Here is a 21,868-nt window from a genome sequence, read left to right on the forward strand (position 1 = left end):
CATATCTTTTCAAATTTTCCCATCTGGAAACCTTAAGCATTATATAGGGCAATCTGGACTGCCTGACTTAACCTACCAATAAATGGCTTTTGCAGACTCTCCCAGTGAGAGCCCTCTAAAGGGAAAGGGTCTTCTTGACTTGCCACAAGAAGAGATGGAAGAATGTTCATCTTTACTCACCCTTGCCCCACCCTGATCATGAGTCCAGAGACTGATCTCTATACAGAGGATCCAAGCCACCTAACCAGGAGATAAAGCCAAAAGCCGGTCTCTGTTGTATGTGATAGTGCCTCCCTCTGGGGAAGTGGTTGGCCATAGTAGCACTCTTCAGTGAATTCCATCAGTGACAGCCACATACCTGTCACTTGACCTTCAGCAGTGAGGCTGTCAGAAACACTCCTTCTAGTCTTTAACCTCCTGCCAAGAATTCACTTTCCTTCCTCTAGGAAGAGGAATTCATGTTTAACTTGACCAGCATTGGGTGGATGATAGTGTATTCCCAGTTTGGGATTAGGGAATGGGGAGGAAAAATGAATGAGATACTAAGACATAGATTTGTAGCAGGAGGAACAGGTTCAGTAATAGTAGACATTTGCAGAACACCAGGCTTAACCTATATATAATATCTAAATTACCAAGTGGTTATTTTTTATTTTTAAGGTCAACTATTAATATTTGAGTTAGCTAGAACCACAAATTGAAATATTTTTCAGTTCAGAGAAAATATTATTTTACTTTGCAGAGTAAACATCTTTTAATTGGTATTACATGTAGAAAGTGAAACATTTCATTTCTATTAAAGCTAACAGTGTTTCATGCCACCAAACATTGCTTAACATATCATTCTTTGGAGTAATGCAGCATATATATTGAGAGAACTCTCCTTTTTTTCTATTAATGATAAAATACAGTGGGACACATCATAATGGAATTACTATTAATTTTTTTTTTTTAACCAGAAAAGAGATAAATTACATGATGAAGAAGAAAGAAAAAGTGCCTGGGTTAGCCAAGAAAGACAGAAAACACTGGATAGACTTCGAAATTTTAAACAGGTAGTAAAAGTGTGGTCAGTTTATTATTGTTCATTGCTTTTTAAACAGAGTTACATATATACTCCTATTGTAACATCTCTTTTATGAGAAAAACTTGATTTCCCTTTTGTTATTTAGGAAACAGTTACAGTCATGGCAGTCTTGGCTCACCCTTTCAGCGGTATAAGAGGAGTCGTCAGGACCTTTGGGAAGTGTGGATTCCTCTTGAGTTTAATAAAAGTTAGCTAGTAACTAACCGTCCACTTCAAGCATCAGCTTGTTATTAATTCTGTGCACATCAGCCTGTGGTGGTAATCTGACCACTGGGAGAATTAGAAGATGGATCAGCATACATGAGAAAGGCTTTAGCAGGTCTCTTGCCAAGCTCATCCATGACTCCAGACACTGACACTACAGTAGCTGAGCATTTCCTAGGAATGTGCTTAAACTCAGTAGTTTTAGTTCTTAGCAGCTACTTAAGGCCTTACTTCTCCTCTTTATTCTGAAGTATCTCCTTGCAGGAGAAGGAGGCTTTTGATCAAGTGAAAGAGTGAGGTGGGAATGGGATCCTTAACAAAGGGATAAGCCTTGTATTAAAAAAATGTTGTTTACCAAATGCATTATGGCTATGTTTTACCATAATAAAAAGATTGGAGCGCTATCAGTACTCCTAACAAATTTTATCATTTTCTTTTTTTTTCAGTAGGTTGATTCTCTTGTCAATTTTTTTAATTTGTTTTTTTATTGGAGAATAATTGCTTTACAGAATTTTATCATAAAATGCATATATTGTTTTCCGAGCTCTAAAAAAAGTACCACTTAACCATTTAAGAACATTAATGTTTTAATTTTTGTCTGAGCATTTGGAAAATACATGTAAGAAACTAAGAATAGTTTTTTTAGCAATAAAATAGCATATATATGTTTGACATCATTTGTTTTGAATTTTACCTGCTAATATTTTTCCATTTAAAGTAGTACTTTTATTACTGATGGTCTTTTTATAGGGATTTGATAAGCAAATAAGAGAGTTTAGTGATAATTTCTTATAAAGTATTACATTTTAATGTTTGTTTTTCTGTATATCTTTCCCTGAAAAATCACAGAAGCTCTAAAATAACACCTTGCATTAGATGGAGAAAATAAAGTCATTTGGTCATAAATTCTAATCTAACGAGTTACAACTTCTGATTTCTTAGAGATACCCAGGCCAGGTCATACTTAAATCAACCCGATTGCGACTGGCTCATGCAAGAAGAAGTACAGCCAGTCCCGTGTCCTGTGAGGACCAGTGTGACAGCCTGCCAGGAGTGCTCCAGGTCGAAGAGAAAAGGGAGGGAGTGGACGAAGGAAGGGCCAAGCTCAGGTCATCACAGGCAGCAGACGCCCAGAGCCTCACCCCACCTGAAGGTCATCCATCAGCACAACTTGAAGCCACCTCATCACTTCCCAGCGGCTTTACCGCTGAGCTGCCCCCCCCTGTGTCTCGTCCACTGGTAAACACTGTTGGCTGCAGGGCAGGCTCTGTCCCAGCCGGGCCCCCCCCACCCCCCCCGCCCCCCACGCCTCCCCCGCCCCCCCCGCCCCCCCCGCCCCCCCCACCGCCACCTTTGCCCGTGGGTCAGGACAGCGCCCCTGAGACCCTGGAGAAAGGCCTGCCCCAGAGGGAAGGGAGCGAGAAGAGGATCCCAAAGTCAGCCAGTGCCCCTTCGGCACACCTCTTCGACAGCAGCCAGCTCGTCAGCGCCAGGAAGAAGCTCAGAAAGACGGCTGAAGGCTTGCAAAGGAGGAGAGGTAAGTTAAAAACGCCGAGTTCATCTGTTGACTGAGGCATATAGTTAAAGACCATTTTTGTCCTCACAATTACAAAGCTTTTTTAAACATTATATTTTTGAACATTATTTGATAGCAAACAGGTTCTCAATGTCTCACCTTGGCAGAATTCTTACCAACCCATGTTTGCAGATGGGTGCAGACATGAATAAATGTGGGCCTGCTTGAGCTCTTAGGCATGTTTTAAAAATTTTATGTTTTGACTTGATCTCTTTGGTAACATATTTTAGGTGGCTCCTTTAATGTTAGAATCTGATTTTAAATCTCAGAAATATAAGAACAGGGAAGCTGTCTGGTCAGAATAACATTGGCAGATTCATGTAACATTTGGCTACATATTTATTGAGGACCCTGGCATGTTGTTGTATAAAGAAGCAAAGAAGAAAAGGGCATTTCAGATGCCTTCATAAAGCTGTTTTTGAAACAGTGAATAATTTTGGCCCTTAAGGAACTTTAACTTCCATGGTGAATAATTTTGGCCCTTAAGGAGCTTTAACTCTCATGGAGAGACTATTTTTTCTGTGTATTAAATTTTAATCTAAGAGACCATCCAGTAGGATATTTCTTACTATAACCCAAGTAGAATATCATATGTGAAAGTTATTTTAAAAAAAGAAAATCATTACCATAATGAGCCAGAATTTAAGTTTCTTTAATTAAATGTGCAATCCAGTCACGGTCTGAATTTAGATTGGATTTTTGTACTATGGAAACCCTTTCGGAGTCTCAACCATATTACTAAAGATCATCCCCGCTCAACAGCTCCCAGTCTGCTCTCTTCTCTCACACAGGAAACAATAGAAGTACTAGTAATGCTTGACATGGAATTTGAGTCTTGGAACTTTTTTTTTTTAAACAAACATAATTAGTATCCCCTGTGTTCTGACAAAGTTCTGTCCATGCTTAATGGTCCCTTTCAGCTTCCTGGGCTGCCACAGCACTAAAGTCTTAAGAGTTGTACAGGTCCCCACTCTTAAGCACAGTCCTAACTAGCTATTTGTTTTCTTCCATTTTCTAAAGTGAGCTCACCCATGGATGAGGTGCTAGCTTCCTTGAAGCGTGGTAGTTTCCATCTGAAAAAGGTTGAACAGCGAACTCTGCCTCCTTTTCCTGATGAAGATGATAGTAATAACATCTTGGCACAAATAAGAAAGGGGGTAAAATTGAAGAAGGTACAGAAGGAAGTCTTGAGAGAATCCTTCACGCTTCTGCCTGACACAGACCCCCTAACACGGAGCATCCATGAAGCTCTTAGAAGAATCAAAGAAGCATCCCCTGAATCAGAGGACGAAGAGGAGGCTTTGCCTTGCACAGACTGGGAAAACTAACAAGTAAATGGCCTTACTTTTCTTCAGTAGCGTTCAGTATACAGCTTTTATGTTGGATGATGAGGTCTGTCATATTTCATTGCATCTGAGGGTTATTGTTTACTATATAGGTCAGTTAGAGCCTGGATCATAAATTTGTAAACTTTAAGCTTTACTTCTGTAGTTTCTGGAAACATAACAAGAAAAAATGCTTTACAAAGATGTTGCTTTGTAAATGCTGTTTTTTTTATATCCTGCTCATTAAACATTTTTTCAGTATAAGCTATAATGCAAGTAAAAAGGATAGCCTTACTCTAGTAAAGTGATAGTCTTACTCTAGCTTCAAAAAAATATAGGAAAAACTTTTTCTGACTTAGATGTTTCAGTTGCAAACTGTTATGCATATTGAATCTTGATATTTTGTTGGTTTCCCACAAAGGAATCTAATTGCATTGTCTAATTATTTAGCTTTCTAAGCCTTTAAAGTTTATCATTTATGACGTATCATGATTACTGCATTATCTATATAAAATTGTATGAATATCTTATTGAGTTAACCCTGTGGGTGTTGGTATTCTCCCAAGGTAATAGAGTTTTCTCAAGTACATTTTAATAAGCTAATTTGTATAGTTATTTGGCACAAATTATGCTAAATATATAGAATTGGTAAAGATAACACAGGGGTTTCCCAGCTGGCACAGTGGCAAAGAATCTGCCTGCCATGCAGGAAATGCAAGAGACACAGGTTCAATCCCCGGGTCAGAAAGATCCCCTGGAGTAGGAAATGGCAACCCGCTCCAGTATTTCTTGCCTGGAAAAATCCATGGACAGAGGATCGCAGAGTTGGACACGACTGAGTGACTGAGTACACACACACAAAGATAACACATGCTATAAATCAAATAGTATATTGAACTGGTATGACCATAGCTGACATGCTTGTACAGATATGAAATATGCACGTATGTTCCATTAATCATCATGTTCTCTTGAGGGACTGTTTCTGTAGTCTTCACTAAAGGGGGAAGTAGGTGAGGTAGAGGAATGAGAAACTTATCCTTAGCACAGTTACTTTAAGAATCCCGGTGCCAAATCCTAAGAATTACCAAGAGAGCTTATTAAAAATGCAGACTCATGGCCTTCATTCCCAAAGAGCCTGTCCGAGTAGAACGGATATATACGTAGTCATACATGTGGCTTTTAAAGACTTACTCCAAAAAAAAAACACCTCAAAACAGAAACTGTCATTAGTTCTTTAAAAAAAATATTGATTAAGATGTTGGAAGATACTATTTTGGATATGTCAGAATATTACTAAAAGCAGTTTTATCCTTTTGCACTGTCAGAAAAATGTTCTGCTTCTTCACTCCCAACCCTGGCCCTCCCCACCAGCACCTGCCCCAATCAGCAGCTTGACAAAAGCATGAAGACTCTGACAAGTGGCCGTGTGTAATCTGAGTGTGTTCTAACCAGCATTTGACAGTAACACCGTCCTGCTATGGCCATGCGTCTTGGGACTGGCGGCATCCTTTTCCCCTGTTAGGTGTGGAGGCCCTAATTAGTAGTCACGTACTGTTTTTGGATCCCAAAATAATTTCAGGTTCTTTGCGCTTGTACATATGTATGCTGTGCTTTGTAAAGGAATGTGAACGTGTCCACTCCTTGTGTGAGTGTGTCTAGAGACTCAGATGTGCCTGATTGGGAACCATCCCCACACTGGGTGATACAAATTGTGTCCCACTTCACAATGCTTGCTATCCATTCCCTTGTCCCCTTTAGCATGTAGCCTCTCAATAAGCTGCTGAACTTATCCAGAAACTACCGTGTTGGCACACTGATTACATAATCCCACAGCTAGAACCTCACATAAGCACGCATTTCACATATGCAAGTGGCTTTGCTGCTAATTACCTTATATCAGGTGTTAAGAATATGCCCATAATTAATTTGTTGTTCAGCTGCTAAGTCATGTCCAACTCTTTATGACTGCATAGACTGCAGCACACCAGGCTCCTCTGTCCTCCACTGTCTCCCAGAGTTTGCTCAGATTCAGGTCCATTGAGTCAGTGATACTATCTATTAGGCTGGTACAAACGTGATGGTGGTTTCGGACTGTAAATTTTAAATCATAACTAGGCTTCAGTTCAGTTCAGTCGCTCAGTCATGTCCAACTCTTTGCGACCCCGTGAATCGCAGCACGCCAGGCCTCCCTGTCCTTCACCAGCTCCCAGAGTTCACTCAAACTCAAGTCCATTGACTCGGTGATGCCATCCAGCCATCTCATCCTCTGTCGTCCCCTTCTCCTCCTGCCCCCAATCCCTCCCAGCATCAGAGTCTTTTCCAATGAGTCAACTCTTCGCATGAGGTAGACAAAGTACTGGAGTTTCAGCTTTAGCATCATTCCTTCCAAAGAACACCCAGGACTAATCTCCTTTAGAATGGATTGGTTGGATCTCCTTGCAGTCCAGGGGACTCTCAAGAGTGTTCTCCAACACCACAGTTCAAAAGCATCAATTCTTCGGCGCTCAGCTTAGACACATTATTAATCAAAATAGGAACCATTACAATCAATACGTTTTTGGCAACGAGAAATAAATTTGTTTATTCCTAAAGTGTAAAAGTCCTTGCTTCGGGATTTGATGAACTCTTGGAAAGCATTTTCTGCCTCCTGCTGGTTATGGAAGCCTTTTCCCTGCAAAAAGTTGTTGAGATGCTTGAAGAAGTGGTAGTAGGTCCACAAGAGGTCAGGTGAATGTGGCGGATGAGGCACAGCTTCGTAGCCCAGTCGTTTAACTTCTGGAGTGTCGGCTGTGCGATGTGCAGTCAGGTGTTGTCGTGCAGAAGAATTGGGCCCTTTCTGTTGGCCGTTGCTGGCTGCAGGTATTGTAGTTTTTGGTGTACCTCTTGGATTTGCTGAGCATACTTCTCAGATGTACTGGTTTCAGTGGGATTCAGAAAGCTGTAGTGGATCAGACAGGCAGCAGACCACCAAATACATTTTTTGGTGCAAGTTTGACTTCGCAAAGTGCTTTGGAGCGTCCTGTCAGTCTAACCACTGAGCTGGTTGTCACCAGCTGTCATATAAAACCCACTTTTCTTAACACTCTCAATCCAGTTGAGAAGTGGTTCATTTTATTGTGTAGAATAAGAGAAGATAATACTTCAAAAAAAATTTTTTTTTGTCAGCTCATGAGGCACCCACTTCTTGAGCTATTTTACCTCTTCAATTTGCTTCAAATGTCAAATGACTATAAGATGGTTAATGCTGAGTACTTTAGCAACCTCTCATGCAGTTGTAAGAGGATCAGCTTCGTTCTTCTCTGTAAAACTTCTTAAACCACCACTGCACTGTATGTTCGTTAGCAGTTCCTGGGCCAAAGGTGTTGTTGATGTTGCGAGTTTTCTCTACTTTATGACCCATTTTGAACCTGAATAAGAAAATCACTTGAATTTGCTTTTTGTCTAACGTCATTTCCCTAGTTTAAAACAAGTAATGTCATTAGCAAAAAACATAAAGCAAGAAATGTGCATTAAAATGATATATAACATAACCACATTTCAGAATGTATTCCAATACCAAATGGTAAACTTCAGAAGTGCAAAATTGCAATTACTTTTACACCAACCTAATAACCATCCTCATCCTTGTCCCCTTGTCCTTCTGCCTTCCGTCCTCTCCCAGCATCAGCATCTTTCCCAGTGAGTTGGCTCTTTGCATCAGGTGGCCAAAGTATTGGTGCTTCAGCATCAGTCCTTCCAATGAATATTCAGGACTGATTTCCTTTAGGATTGACTGGTTTGATCTTGCAGTCCAAGGGACTCTCAACAGTCTTCTCCAATACCACAATTCAAAAGCATTGGTTCTACAGTACTCAGGCTTCTTTATGGGCCAACTCTCACATCTGTATGACTACTGGAAAAACATAGCTTTGGCTATACAGACCTTTGTCATCAGAGTGATGTTTTTTTTTAATAGGCTGTCTAGCTTGTTGGCAATTTGATCTCTGGTTTCTCTGCCTTCGTAAATCCAACTTGTACATCTGAAAGTTCTTGGTTCATGTACTTTTGAAGCCTGGCTTGAAGGATTTTGAGCATTACCTTGCTAGCATGTGAAATGAGTGAGGTGAGGTGAAGTCGCTCAGTCGTGTCCGACTCTTTGTGACCCCGTGGACTGTAACCTACTAGGCTTCTCCGTCCTTGGGATTCTCCCGGCAAGAATACTGGAGTGGATTGCCATTTCCTTCTTCGGGGGATCTTCCCGACCCAGGGATCGAACCCAGGTCTCCCGCTTTAGAGGCAGACGCTTAATGAGTACAGTTGTACAATAGTTTGAACATTCTTTGGCACTGCTCTTCTTTTGGGATTGGAATGAAAACTGACCTTTTCCAGTCCTGTGGCCACTGCTGAGCTTTCTGTATTTGCTGACATATTGAGAATGCAGCACTTCATCTTTTAGGGTGTTAAATAGCTCAGCTGGAATCCCACCTCCACTAGCTTTGTGCGTAGTGATGCTTCCTAAGGCCCACTTGGCTTCACCTCCAGGATGTCTGGCTCTAGGTGAGTGACCATGCCATCATGGTTATCCAGGTCATGAAGCCATTTTTTGGTATAGTTCTTCTGTGTATTCTTGCACTTCTTAATCTCTTCTGCTTCTACTAGGTCCTTACATTATGTTTCTGTCAATAGTGAATAATCCTTTGAAAGTTGCCTAGAATCTTCCTGTTTTGGTTGATTGTTCATGACTGATACATAGTATAATGTTAAGAGGAACAGTGAAATACTGCCAGAAAATGCATGAGCTGGAACAGCTAAAGACTAAATGTATCCTACACCAGAAGCAAACTATAGACTAGTTGTAATCCCTTCCAGTTGAGCAACCATTGATAAAGGGCTATGTGTTACTGCCTGTGGGTGGTCTTAGTCATTTTTAAAGGGTCTGAATTTTTAGGTACTTTTCTACAGATGGCTAAAAAGCTATAATTTGCATTTCCTATTAATTGGTTTTTTTCCTATAGATTTAAAATAATATAATTGTGTACTTGTTTTTGAAGAACTAATTTCTTAATACTTTATTAAGTTAAAACTTAAGGTCCTGGACATGGTTAGCTTCACCCTCCTCTAAAAGCTCATCTTAGATCTATCTAGCCATAGGTAACAGAATCCTTGAAAGGAATTTCTAAACATAAGGAAATACATGTATTTGAATTGATTTTTTTATTATTTGTTTTGTTTCCTGTAGAGCCCTTCTTAAACTTAGGAAATAACTTTAGCAATGTTGTCCAATAGAAATATGTGAGTCAGATTTAAAAAGTTAAAGATGATGGGGGAGATTGATTTTAGTAATATTTTACATGATATATTCAGTATAAAATTCCACAGTGTAGTTTAGATTTTTTTTTTTTTGGTATGCATCTTTAATAATAGCACCATCTCAGTTTGGTTGCCAAGTATTCACTGGTTAAATTAAATTGCCATACCATAACAACCACATTTTGATTGATGGAAAAATATTTTATACAAGATTTTCATTTAAACCAAATTAAAATCAGTTTCTCAGTCATACTAGACACATTTCAAGTGCTCAAAAGCAAGTGTCAGCTTTTATCTGACAAACAGGTCATATATATATTTCTCATGTGTCATGGATCAGTGCATGAGTCTCAAACACAACTATTTTGAATTTTAAAAAGTGCTGCTGCTGCTGCTAAGTTGCTTCAGTCGTGTCCGACTCTGTGCGACCCCAGAGACGGCAGCCCACCAGGCTCCCCCCGTCCCTGGGATTCTCCAGGCAAGAACACTGGAGTGGGTTGCCTTTTCCTTCTCCAAAAAGTCCTGCTAAAAACATCCATTTAAAGACCAATACTAATGCTGTCATCTGAATCTCATTATGAAAACTCTCTCTGGTGTACTTAAAGATGCCTTTTGATAGTTCTTATTATACTGTCAGTTTATGAGGTAAAGATGTTAATTTTTACTTTTCTTTCTTGTGTATAAGTTTTGACATGAAAGTGAACCTAACATACAATCTTTAAAAACAACTCTTTCCCCCAGCTTTATTGAGAGTAACTGGCATACATCACTGCCAGTTACATAAGTTAAAGGTGCACAGCATAATGGTTTGATTTACATATATTGTAAAATGATTACCACAGCAAGTTTAGCTAACCGCCATCTTAAAAGAAAAATATTCTCCTAAGAACCCTTTTAACAACTTGCCAGTGTTAACTATAGTAATCTTGACATGCAACCTTTTAACAGTGATTAAGATCTATTATTTTGTGTCTCTTTTATTTGATGTTTCCTATACATCATCTGGTATAAATGGTCGTTTATAATGGCCAAATGGCATAAAAAGGCCATTTAAAAGAAAAAATCCATTATTCATGCTGGATTTTGCAAAGATATGGGGGAACATAATACTCAATGTCTTTCATAGGCCATTCTTTTTAATATACTGTATTACTCTGTACACAGGTAACTCAACAGAAAGAAAAAAACACCTACAGTTGAACATTGGCTCTTGAAAAATTGTAAACATTTGGTTCCACGATTGGATTCTGTTAGATCCAAAGTGTATTGGCTCAGTGGTGTGAAAAAGGAAGCACAACGGGCAAGTTACCACTTTTCCAGTCATTCCAGTAGATGGTGGTTTACCTGAGTTTTAGATGTGCAATGTTCCTGACTGCAGTGAAGAAACGGCCTCTGAAGATTCCTGTTTTTAAGCACCTTCCCCACCTGTCCACCCGTTTACATCCTTACAGTGGCCAGTAAAGCTCGGGGTCGCCATGAGTTGGAAGAAACACTGGGTTGACGGATCTACTGTGAGCTGTGTTGAGACTGCTTTAAAATCTGTCGTTCAGTGCACTGAATAGTCACCTGCCCAAGATACAGAGCTTGTTCTGTATCAGCTTAAATAGTGTGACCCTCTGAAAAAGAAGTTAATTGTGATAGCTATAGGGTAGGAATTGGAAGAATCAGATGGAAATGCACTGACAGTTCCCACGTTATTCATCTCCAAGAGATTTTCATAAAGATGCTCAGCAACATCTGAAAAGATACACGACCATGGAGATACACCTATAACTGTGTTTACCACAACGTGATACATTTAACATGGCCTATTTTTAGAAGCCCACACACATAACAGTTTGTAAAGTTTCAAAGTAACAATTTCCATGCTTTTAAATAGCTCTTCATAATTGTGAATTTATAATAGTTTGAATTTTATGTGCAGCTTTGTTTATGAGAAGCAATACTTTGTAATTTGATAATATTTCAAATTATTTTTAGCCTTTTCGTTTGAACTGTTGCTTGATTACTGTAACTCAACATGACTTTCCTATTGAGGATCAAAAATTAGGATTCAATAGTAGGGATGCAGATCTTAAGTCCTTCTCACACAGATCATTAAAGTTTTTATTTTTATGTTCCACAGTGGGAGAAAAACATGCTCTACAAATGTGCAGAAAGTAGACAGGCAGAAAAGCCTCTTTGTCTGGCATTTCACACTTCACATGCTCTGAGCTGAATTTCAGGAGACAGCTTTCATTATTGTCAATACATTTTTAAACATACATATGTAGCTCTAGGTGCTGATTTTGCTGTAATGGAATCCTGAAGAATGCATGGAGCCGACATGAATTCTCAGCAGGACTGCTGTGGGCTTGAATGAAGGTAGATATGCTGGATCTCAGTTTACAGTACTCCGTAAGTGTGATTCTGTATAAGACAGGTCTTCACCTGTACATGAATAGCTGATGTACCAAAATGAACTTTGAGGCAATTCTCTGGCCTAGACCCAGAAAGCAGTCCTAGAGTAAAAGTCCTCCAACGTATCTGCGTTGGTGATCCTGAAGAAAAATTATGCTCACACCTTTGTCACTTGAAAATGTTATTTCTTTTAAAATAATTATGGAGATAATTTTCTGTCAACAGGTTATATAAAAATCTGTTTAAATGTTGAAAATATATTTATTGATGAGACTATGAGCACTGTCACAATATATTGGCTTTATTTTAGCATCATTCTCATACCTTGTCTGAGAATATTAGAAATACAGATTTAATATAGTTAACTCAGCCTCCTGATTACAGTGGAGGTGGGTTATAGATTTTTGTAACACACCTTCAGCAATGTATTGAAACATGCCTTTTAACCTAATGATTGATTTGATTGATATATTTGAAAAAAAATATTTTAGCACATTTGCAAATCTTAAATCATGTATCAAGTTTATGCCTTTGAATGCTTGTTCATATCATGTTTTGGGGTTTGTTTCATTTATTGACATTTAGAAAAATACAGAAGGATCTAGCGTCATATTTACAGCAGAAGCACTGGAACTTTCATATGTCTAGAGGGAACTGCTACCCACTTAGCGTTACAGCTGGGGTTCCATCGAGAGGCAGTGCTCCCTTTTTAAAGGGTCTTGTAACCTGTTTTCCTGAGCCATGTTGTAATAAATCTCTAGCAGATGATTCAGGGTGTTCAGAACCATGTGAATCCTTGAGGAGTGAATCCATGGCTGTAAGCACAAGCCACCCTGGCACTCTGTGAAGGTTGTCCTCATACCTGAAGATAGGAGGTGAAAGCAGAATCTCACTAGCAGCCCCCAATGGCCATTCTCTGGTAACAACTTTCTCCAACACCCCTCCTCCAGATGCAGGTTCCTTCTTCCACAAAATTACATGATACTGGAGGTCATCAACCTTCCGAGTTCTCACAAATAATAGAGTTTCAGATAACTGCAGTCCGTTTGTCCAATGGAATCCTCATGTTAATTAAAAATCAGTTTCAGAGCCCCCCCAAATCTATATCAATGTAAATATGGTTTCCTTTTTATCTTTGCCCCTAAAAAAATGAGCATCTCTGCCCTTAGTATAAATTTGAATATATTTAGGTAGGACAGTGCTTATATATGATCATGTTTCCAGTTCCAAATCTGCCCATACTACTAATGTGGTTTATTTGACAGTTATATTGCTGTTAATATATCATTTCCATATCAAAAATCCCCAGACAGCTGCTTGCTTATACTGAATCAATTTATAAGTTAACTTACCAATCTAGTCTCAACTCAGTATACTTAAAATAGGGAAACAAGTAGGTGGTGACTTAGTTGTTTGGAGGTTAATGTTACTGCTCACTTGACTGTCAATTTTAAATATTTCTTTTACTAATACAACTAAAATTATGTACATATAATCAATGAGGCCTGTATAGAAAAGGTATTCCTAATGATTTAAAATCCTAATGGTACTGTAGTGTAGCAGCAGTGCGTGGAAGAAATACCTGGCTAAAGAAGAATTTTAAAAGATGAGAATTGCTCACTTAATGTATATTTTACAGGCTGACTGAGTCTGTGAGCAGCATAAAAACAATCATTCTTTAGTTCTTCGTTGTAGAACTGATACATTTCTATACAATGCACAGTTGATCAGGAGTAGTATTTCCACAGTGAAAAATATGGGGGCTTTTCTTATTATATGGACACAGAAAATTTATTACTCTGTTTAATGAGGGAGGGAAAAGAAGCCTTGTTTCTACAAAGCTGAAATATGTAGCAGTATTTGTTAACTCAAGGCATGACCTCTCTCTGTCATAAAATGTGTTAGATTGAAAAGCATACTTTGGCCATAGCAGACACTAAGAATTAAAACTCTTGGATCAGTGGAACAAAAATGAATAGGCAGCACTTTCTCTGTTTGAAATGGGACCAGTATTAGAATTAACACATTTAAATTTATACATTCCCTAAGACTGTTTTTAAGTTGCATTCATTGTGTATGTAAGAAAAGCCTTTTCTTTCACTAAATACAAGGTTTTCTTTTTAAACCTTTATAATTTTTTTTTAAACCTCTATGACATCAACCTGTAAAGTGCTCATGGGTTGCAGGCCTTATCAGGGAATTGAAATTTATATACATAACACCAAATTATTTGTAAAAAGTCTTTTTGAACAGCTATAAAACATTTAAAAACTGTGGCAGATGCAGTTATCACACATCCATTTGATAGTGAAAGCAGAAACCCAAACAAGTTTTACCTAATTCTTGCACTGAATTTAAATAATATAAAGTTAAATGTGCATTTTAAACAGATTTTATTTCTCATTTATTGGTTAGCATAGAACAATGCTTAGTGTTAGAGAGTTGATCACAAGATGGGTTTTAGATGGAAGATGGTAAGAGAGCAGAAGCACCTTACTATGGAGCATGTTGCATTCATTTAGCGCTACTGAACAATTCAGTAGTGATTTCTGAACTTTGCTGCAGAGTGCTCTTTATTTAAAGCACATAAAAGAGTCTCTGCATAATTGCTTTGTAAAGTGAAGCAATGGTATTTTTTATCCTATAAATATAGTCTAATTTAAAAGTTTTTCCTACAAAATGAGTTTATATTGCTGCCTAAACTGTCATCTATGTAAACAAAGGATTTTTAAAAAGGCGAGAGAGGGAGTCTGGATTGTGAGAGTGTGTGTGTGTGTGTGTTTCATGTTTGTTCATTGAATTATTTCAGAGATATGTTCATTCTAAAAATTTCTGTTTTACCCACAGTAAATGTACAGCTTGATAGTGGAGGGATTTAATTGATTGAATTCCAAATTCATAAGTGTCTCTCCCCCTCTCCAAACACATGGATTACACCACTGTAAGGTGTATGTACATAAAGTGCCTCTGAGGCTGATATATTAAATATATTATCAATGTTAGACTGAATCTTAAAGCAGTCTTGAGAGTAAGGAGAAAGTTTGGGGTTTTTTGGTCAGCTGTGACTAAGAGAGGCTCCGACTGGTGAGTTCAGGAAAGTCTCTGGAAAGTGATTTGAGATGTATAGAAAAGGTACGGGTGTTGGTTCAAGAGTTCAATTTTAAGAAGGGAAGTTTTGTTTTTTAAACTTGCATGTTCTGTGGTTAACTATCAACAAGTTATTCTAGCTTTTCCCAATACTAATTATATTGATTTTAAGAATTCTCCATGATCACAAGATGACATTATCCCTTCATTTGTGACCAAAGAAGGGGAGACAGAACAACCCATGCAGGTGACTTCCTACTTCCTCAGCTTGGACAGGATCCCCATTGCGCCACTGAATTTCCTATTGTACTGTATGTCTTGCCAAGTGTGAAACCATAATATAATTTATGAAGAACTGAAGGCTACCGATCATTCTGCATGAATAAAAAGCCCATTTGGGCTAATGAAACTGACATGTCTTTTAGCCATTCCGGTTAAATGAAAATTTTAATGGCAAACCAGTTCACCACTTACTAGCTTCGTGCAATATTATAGTGGTAGAGGCAGAACACTAGCCGTTGTGCTTGGCTTTTCAGGATGGCTTTAACACCGTTACACTACAATGGACACTGCACAAAATGTATTGTAAATGGCAGCTCTTGCAGATTTACAGTACTTAAATATGCTCAGTTAACATTCTAAAGTATTAAAAGTACAGAGGAAAAAAACTTAAGCATTTAGAGCAATACTACAAGATCTCTGGTAATGTTCTGACTGTTGCCTTTTGCTCTTTAGTGCAACTTTCTGCATCGTAATGACTGTATCGCTGCATATTTCATGTTTTTTACACTCATGACTTCAGAGTTAAGTACTTGTACACCAAGTATTGCAATCACCTTTCTCTTCTTGTACATGCAACGTAACAACATACAGTTTTGGTGCTTAACAATATTCTTTTTTTCTTTAATAAAAGATATTTATTGAGTTAAGCTCATTTTGTTTGTTTAAAATCATAATGGTGGTATATAATGGCACTTCCTTTCTAGTAAGAAGGAGCAAGCTATACATTTGTTTTTACATGATGAGCAGGGTTCACTCTCCACCTCTGTATCTCTGCCTCTTCCTGACCACTCTTTGTAACAAAATACAGTTTAGGAATGTTTTTAGCAGTCAGTTTGTGATCATCTAAGTTGGGGAAGATTGTTGTCTTCACATTCAGTAACAGGACTCTGAACTAGAGCCTAGTAGGTTCCCCGAGCCGATGCTGCCTTGCTGCAGCCCTGGCACAAGAGGCCGAGTCTAAATGGACCTTCACTGATGGACTTGGGTCTCGGATTCCACCCAGGGCCTGAGTAAGGGCTCCAGTCCCTCTCTGTACCCCACACAGCTCAAGTCAGTTTCATCTCCTTGGATAATTGACTTTTTGTAGATAGCTGTTTTTGTTGTTTGTTTGTTTTTTTTTTTTTAAATCAGGGCTCGTCTCTGCTTGAGAAGATCCACATTCTTGTATTACATCCTTCCCTTCTCCCTTCCCCAGGCCCTCATTTATAAAATGATGGGCCAAGTAGGAAATGGCACTTTTTCCCGTCTCTAGGGCTAAGGGAGCCATTTCTCCCAAGGACGGACCTCACTCCTTTGTACCCCCTCCATAAATGTATACGAAATAGAGGGCTTTGATTACTAGATGGCTTTTCTATGAGTGTTTAGAGACTGTAGTTAATAGAAGTGCTTTAGCCAAAATGACAGAATATCACATTCAGCCTCAAAATGAATGGACTTAATTCAAGTCTCAACACAATAGATGGCAGTCCATCTTTGTGAAAATCATGCTGTGGCTGGTTTGGAATGGGCTTACTGGGTGACCTGCCTGGACAGCTGGAAACCTCACCTGGAAATCTAGGCCCTGTAGAATTCCTTAGTCCTTTGTGATGCCGTCATTCACCCTGACCTTGCTGAGTTCTATAAACTGGTTGAAACTTCATTAATTCTTTGCTGCAGGAAGCTGTGTGGAAGAGGTTTAAAATTCTTTGATGCAAAACCACCAACATTCCATCACATTCTGACAGTTACTGAAGTTTAATCATGTTTCCCAAACACCGTCCTTCTGCCAAGTGGATACTCTCTGCACAGACACCCACAACGTGGCTGCTCACCAGGAACTTAGTTCTTCCTCACTGCTAACATCTTCTCCTGATCTTACTAATAATCTCAGTTGTTCACAAGAGCTCACCAGTTTTACACTCATAATTCTCCAAACTCCGCTATTTGTCAGCTTCTTCACCTCTGACAGACGGCTGACCCCTCTCATTCTTCTGCAGTTCAGACCGGTCCATCTCTAGGCATGGTCCCCTCCTCCTCTCCCTCATTCCTGCCTCTTCCACCTGCTCTTCCTGTTGCTATGGGTAGCTTCATCATCGTCATGTACACTCAGGCCAGTAAGTGTCCTCCACCCTGTCATTCCAGTGGCCAGGCCTTGCTTACTGCCTCCATGCTGGTTAAGGAAATCCTGTACCAATGCTGCAAGGTTTTCTGTAGGTCTCCTAAGCCTACCCCCAGTATCTACATTTTTATGCTCAGCTCATGCCTTTCCACCTGCACACATGTCTGAAATGTTCTTTTGGAAAGCAAAGCAGCAAAAGGAATAATTACAGAATCAAATCTTCACAAGTCATTTGAGGCATAAGAAAGGGATTTAGGTATTGTCTGGGGTGACAGCTACCAAGTGTCAGGGAGCTTTCCTTTAACCCTACCCCTCAGTTATTCCCTACAGCATCTTCAACTTCCTCTCCACCCTAACCCTGTTAGGTGCCAGTGTGCTCAGGATTCAATTCAGACTGAGAAGAGTACTTCATTTTAGGTTAAAACCAGGTCTGAGTTTCCCTGTGTCAAGATGCGCTAGAGAAACTCTTGATCACTAAAAATTTTCAAGGATAAAAACAAGTATCAACGACATTAAGAGGTGACTTCAAATAAAGTCAGTCCAGAAAAAAACCATTAAGTTCAAACCTCTTGAGAGGCAACTTATTTTAAGACATAAATGAGTTGTAGAGCAGATTCCTTTGAAGTGCTTTGAGCACAACACGGGGCTAATATGCTGTATGGACTTAGGAACTTTGTTACCTGGAATGTAGTTCCTATGAGGAGTATCCTGGGGACACATACATGGTCATATATAAAACTCCTAGACCACTATATGTCTCACTTCCCATGCGGTCCCCAAGCTGTAGACGCTTTGGTGCTGACTCAGCCTCAGCAGCTTACCTGCCTTCATGTGCTGCTACAGCTAGAAAATTCCGGGTGACTGCAGCCAGTTTGTTTCAATCCTGAGTAAATGTCTTAGTCTATTTATATGGTCATCTGGAACCCTTTTATATTGAAATAATACTTTAAAGTTCTTTTATCAAGTCATTGCAAGTCTATAATACTGGTTTTTGAGGAAAAGCCTTGAGCAATTAAACCTACTGCCCAATTTCTGTCAGAATAGTTTATTATCAAGAACAATTAAAAAGTTATTTATCCCCAAGGGCACTGAACTTCCTCCACCAACGGATGTTTTGTGTAATCGAAGATGGTAAGTTTGCAAACTACAAAGAAATATTGTTTGTAACCATTTTCCAATGGAGAGAAAATGAAATCTAGCAGGAATCAATCATACAGTTATTCCTAAAACTTCTTATGAAAGATTTAGAATAAGAAGCTCTACTCTGAATTTTTTTTGCAGGTATTCTATAGTGTGTAGTATATATTTAAGCTAGAACAATAAATTAACATTATTGACTTGGGGGAGGAGTAAGATGAGGGAAAGTAGCCAACATGGGCGTTTTGCTATACAATCATATTCAAAATTACATTATGCAAAAGCCACACTATGGTTCTACTGGAAGCAGTCCAGTTGGCAACAACAGCCCATAAATGTTTTAGGCCAAGATTATCTTTTTCATGCTTTAAAGACCCAAAGCTCCGGAATATTCTTTTAAGTGAATGTTGAAGAGTTCCAGTGGCTCAAATCTCAATTTAAAAATTCTTTGGTCTCACTTATAGGCCACTTCGTGACCCATTTCTTTTCAAAAATAGGATGGCCTGCCCCTACAAGTGTGTGGGTCAGTGCCAAGTTTTTGAAGCGGAAGATTAACTCTTCCAATAGCCATAAGAAGATGCAACAGTAATTTCGCTGTGACCCAGCACTTGCTAAAAGGTTTTTCCATTTTAATTACGAATTTCAAATATTATCTAAGCTTTGGTATTACATTAAGGTGAATCATCAGAAGGCAGCACCTAGAGTATTCTCTCTCCAACTCCAGCGGTGCTTTCACTGCACTGTGTAGAAGCATGACGAGTCTATGCTTTGGTTTTCACAGATGGTTGAGCTGAAGCAGTAAGTACTGCTAGACTTTACTCGTTGTCTTAATACTTTGTCGTCTTACTCTCACCTTTCCTTACGGTTCTAAATGGCCTCTGTGTCAATGATTCCCAGTTTTATCTGTCCTATATGCCTCTTCTCGGGCTTCCCTGGCTGCTCAGCTGTAAAGACTCCACCTGCAGTGCAGGAGACACGGGTCTGATCCTTGGGGTGGGAAGATGCCCTGTAGAAGGGAATGGCAGCCCACTCCCGTATTCTTGCTTGGGGAATCCCCCGGACAGGAGCCTGGTGGGCTACAGTGCAGAGGCTTGTGAGAGTCGGACATGACCAGTGACTAAACCACAACCACCACCGCATCTCAGAATACTAGATCTGCGTGTATTCAACTGCCCAGCGATCTCTTGATTTGGACGCTTCATACATTTCAAAGATAACGTCCAGAATGGTTCCTGTGACCCCCCCCCCCCCACTCTGTTAAAACCTGTAGGGAAAGAGCAAATTAGCCAAGATGGCGTGGTCAGGCTTTCTTGCCCCACGTTTTGTAAGGAATGATTATGTAGCAGCTGAGCTCACACACAGCACTGCGTGTGTGTGTCACAGGGGCTCACTTCATCCTGGCTGCTTTGTGCCGTAGGCCTGTGCGAGCTCACCTAAAAAGCGGCGGCAGTCCTGCTGCCTCATGGCTGTGTCCGCTGGCTCAGCCACAAGAGGAGAGGAGAGCGAGCCTGCTGCTGTGGCTGCTGTGCCAGCCAGGAGAGAAGAAACGCCTCTGCAGCTCCTGCGCCTCCTGGAGTTCTGCAGCCTCTCAGCTCCTGCGCCTCCTGGAGTTCTCCTGCAGCCTCTCAGCTCGCGCCTTGCCTCCCCTGGGTTCAGAGAACACTGTGCACGAGATACAGCAGGACAACTGGCGTCACGAGCAGGATCGGCCAAACAGCTCTTCCAGGTTTACCTTTTTTTTCCACACTTCATCCAGTTCTGCGATGCAGAGCCTGTTGGTACTCTTGCTGCCTTTCTCACCTTCAGCCTCCCTGTCCGACAAGTCCTGGCCACCCCGACTCTGGCGTCCACCCACTGCGTTCTCTGTCCCTCTCCCCCACTGGTCCACACCTGTCTCTCACCAGGCTACTCCTTCCTCCTCGTTCTCCACGCAGAAGTGCTGAGAACATGTGTCTCCACTGTATAAAACCCTCCAGTTCCTTCCATCGGACTTAGAAGAAAGCCTCAACTCTCCTTCCAGTGGACACAAGGCCAAATGTGATTCGGTCCTTCCTATCAGCCTCATGACTTACTCAGCTCCAGCATTGTGTATAACTGTTCATTACTTTGGGGCCTTTGCCCAAACTGTCCTCGTCCTAGAATGTTCCTTGTTTTAGTAAGGCCAATGTCTTTATGTCCCTCAAAATTCGTATGTCCTGATTTACAGTATGTGTCCATTTTTGGAGACCTTAAAAATAAGGTCTTTAAGGTGGGCCTTATTCCACTGAGACAGGTATCTTTACGAAGTGGGGAAATTTAGACATAGACACATATAGAGGGAACCTGATATGAAGGGATGTAAGGAAAAGATGGTCCCTCTTTGACCCAGTTGAAATGTGTGTATCCTTGAATCGGGACACATGCAAGGATGTTTATAGAATGCATCGTTCCTAATAGCCAAGAACCCAATAACCCAAATGTTCATCAGCTGATGAATGGACAACTGATATACCCCTAAAATGTAGTATGGTCATACGAAGGAGTACTGTAGAGTAAAAATGAAGATAGCTTCACAAAACAGTTTGGACGAATCTCACTGACAAAAAGTTAAGCAAAAAGCAATACTATCTAGTATATGATTCCAATCAAAAGTTAGTTTTTTAAAAATAAGCAAAACCATAGTGTCTAGGATATTATTTAGGTGGTAAAACAATAACCAAAAAAACAGGCTACTGGCACAAAGGTCATGATGGCTGTGCATGCAGGCGGGGAGGAGAGCCTCACAATTAGAAAGGTGCACACCGCTTTTGGGGGGCTAAGCTTTTATTTTTGACCAGGGCAGTGGTGAGGTGGGGTTTGCTTTATAATAATTCAATAAGCTGTGCATTTATGTTTTGTATTTTTCTGATTATGTATTACATTTCCAATAAAAGTTTTTTTAAAAAACCCTAGTGTAGAGTTCTTTTATTAGAATTCTAGAAATTGCTTTTAGAATTCAGTTGCCAAAAACTTCTCTCTGCAAAATAATTTGCATGCTTGCTCTACAAAACAATGAGAACCATATAATCTAACATTTCACTTTTTTCCATTAGTTGACAGGAAGTCAGGGCCAAATTTAGTATTGCGATGGAAAAACCAGTTCATCTCAGACTTCTTATCTACACAGCTTCTTTTAATTGGCTTTTCCTTTAATTGGTGTGTGTGTGGTGTTTTAAACTGTCTCTAGGTATTTTAGAATTGTAAGGTTCCTCTGGGGAAGTAGGTGGGAAAAATCTTTTGAAACTTCATCAAAAAGAAGAAACAGATTTTGCAACAGAGCAGAGCATAGTGGTTAAGAGCAAGGATTCTTGAGATGCTTGCTAGATGTGTGGATCTGGACAAATTACATTCTGTGCTTCAGT

General features: G+C 39.7%; 1 protein-coding gene and 1 long non-coding RNA gene across 3 annotated transcripts in view; one reads left to right on the forward strand and one right to left on the reverse strand.

The window, feature by feature from the left end:
• The window catches only part of JMY (junction mediating and regulatory protein, p53 cofactor), a 74,905-nt gene extending 62,253 nt beyond the window's left edge, over positions 1–12,652 (forward strand). The window contains exons 8-11 of the mRNA XM_069595382.1: positions 960–1,055; positions 2,234–2,828; positions 3,888–4,198; positions 10,649–12,652. Coding sequence (XP_069451483.1) covers positions 960–1,055; positions 2,234–2,828; positions 3,888–4,195 — 999 coding nt within the window. The 3' untranslated portion in view covers positions 4,196–4,198; positions 10,649–12,652. The remainder of the gene's footprint in view (positions 1–959; positions 1,056–2,233; positions 2,829–3,887; positions 4,199–10,648) is intronic.
• Positions 1–21,868, reverse strand: part of LOC138443300 (uncharacterized) — a 45,331-nt gene that overhangs the window by 13,284 nt on the left and 10,179 nt on the right. Inside the window, exon 5 of one of the 2 annotated variants that reach the window (XR_011258063.1) lies at positions 19,922–20,150. The exons of the other annotated variant lie outside the window; for it this stretch is intronic. This is a non-coding gene — a long non-coding RNA (uncharacterized lncRNA). The remainder of the gene's footprint in view (positions 1–19,921; positions 20,151–21,868) is intronic. 2 annotated transcript variants of the gene reach the window in all.

The sequence above is a fragment of the Ovis canadensis genome, chromosome 7, assembly GCF_042477335.2.
Source record: "Ovis canadensis isolate MfBH-ARS-UI-01 breed Bighorn chromosome 7, ARS-UI_OviCan_v2, whole genome shotgun sequence".
In the NCBI taxonomy this organism is placed as follows: domain Eukaryota; kingdom Metazoa; phylum Chordata; class Mammalia; order Artiodactyla; family Bovidae; genus Ovis; species Ovis canadensis.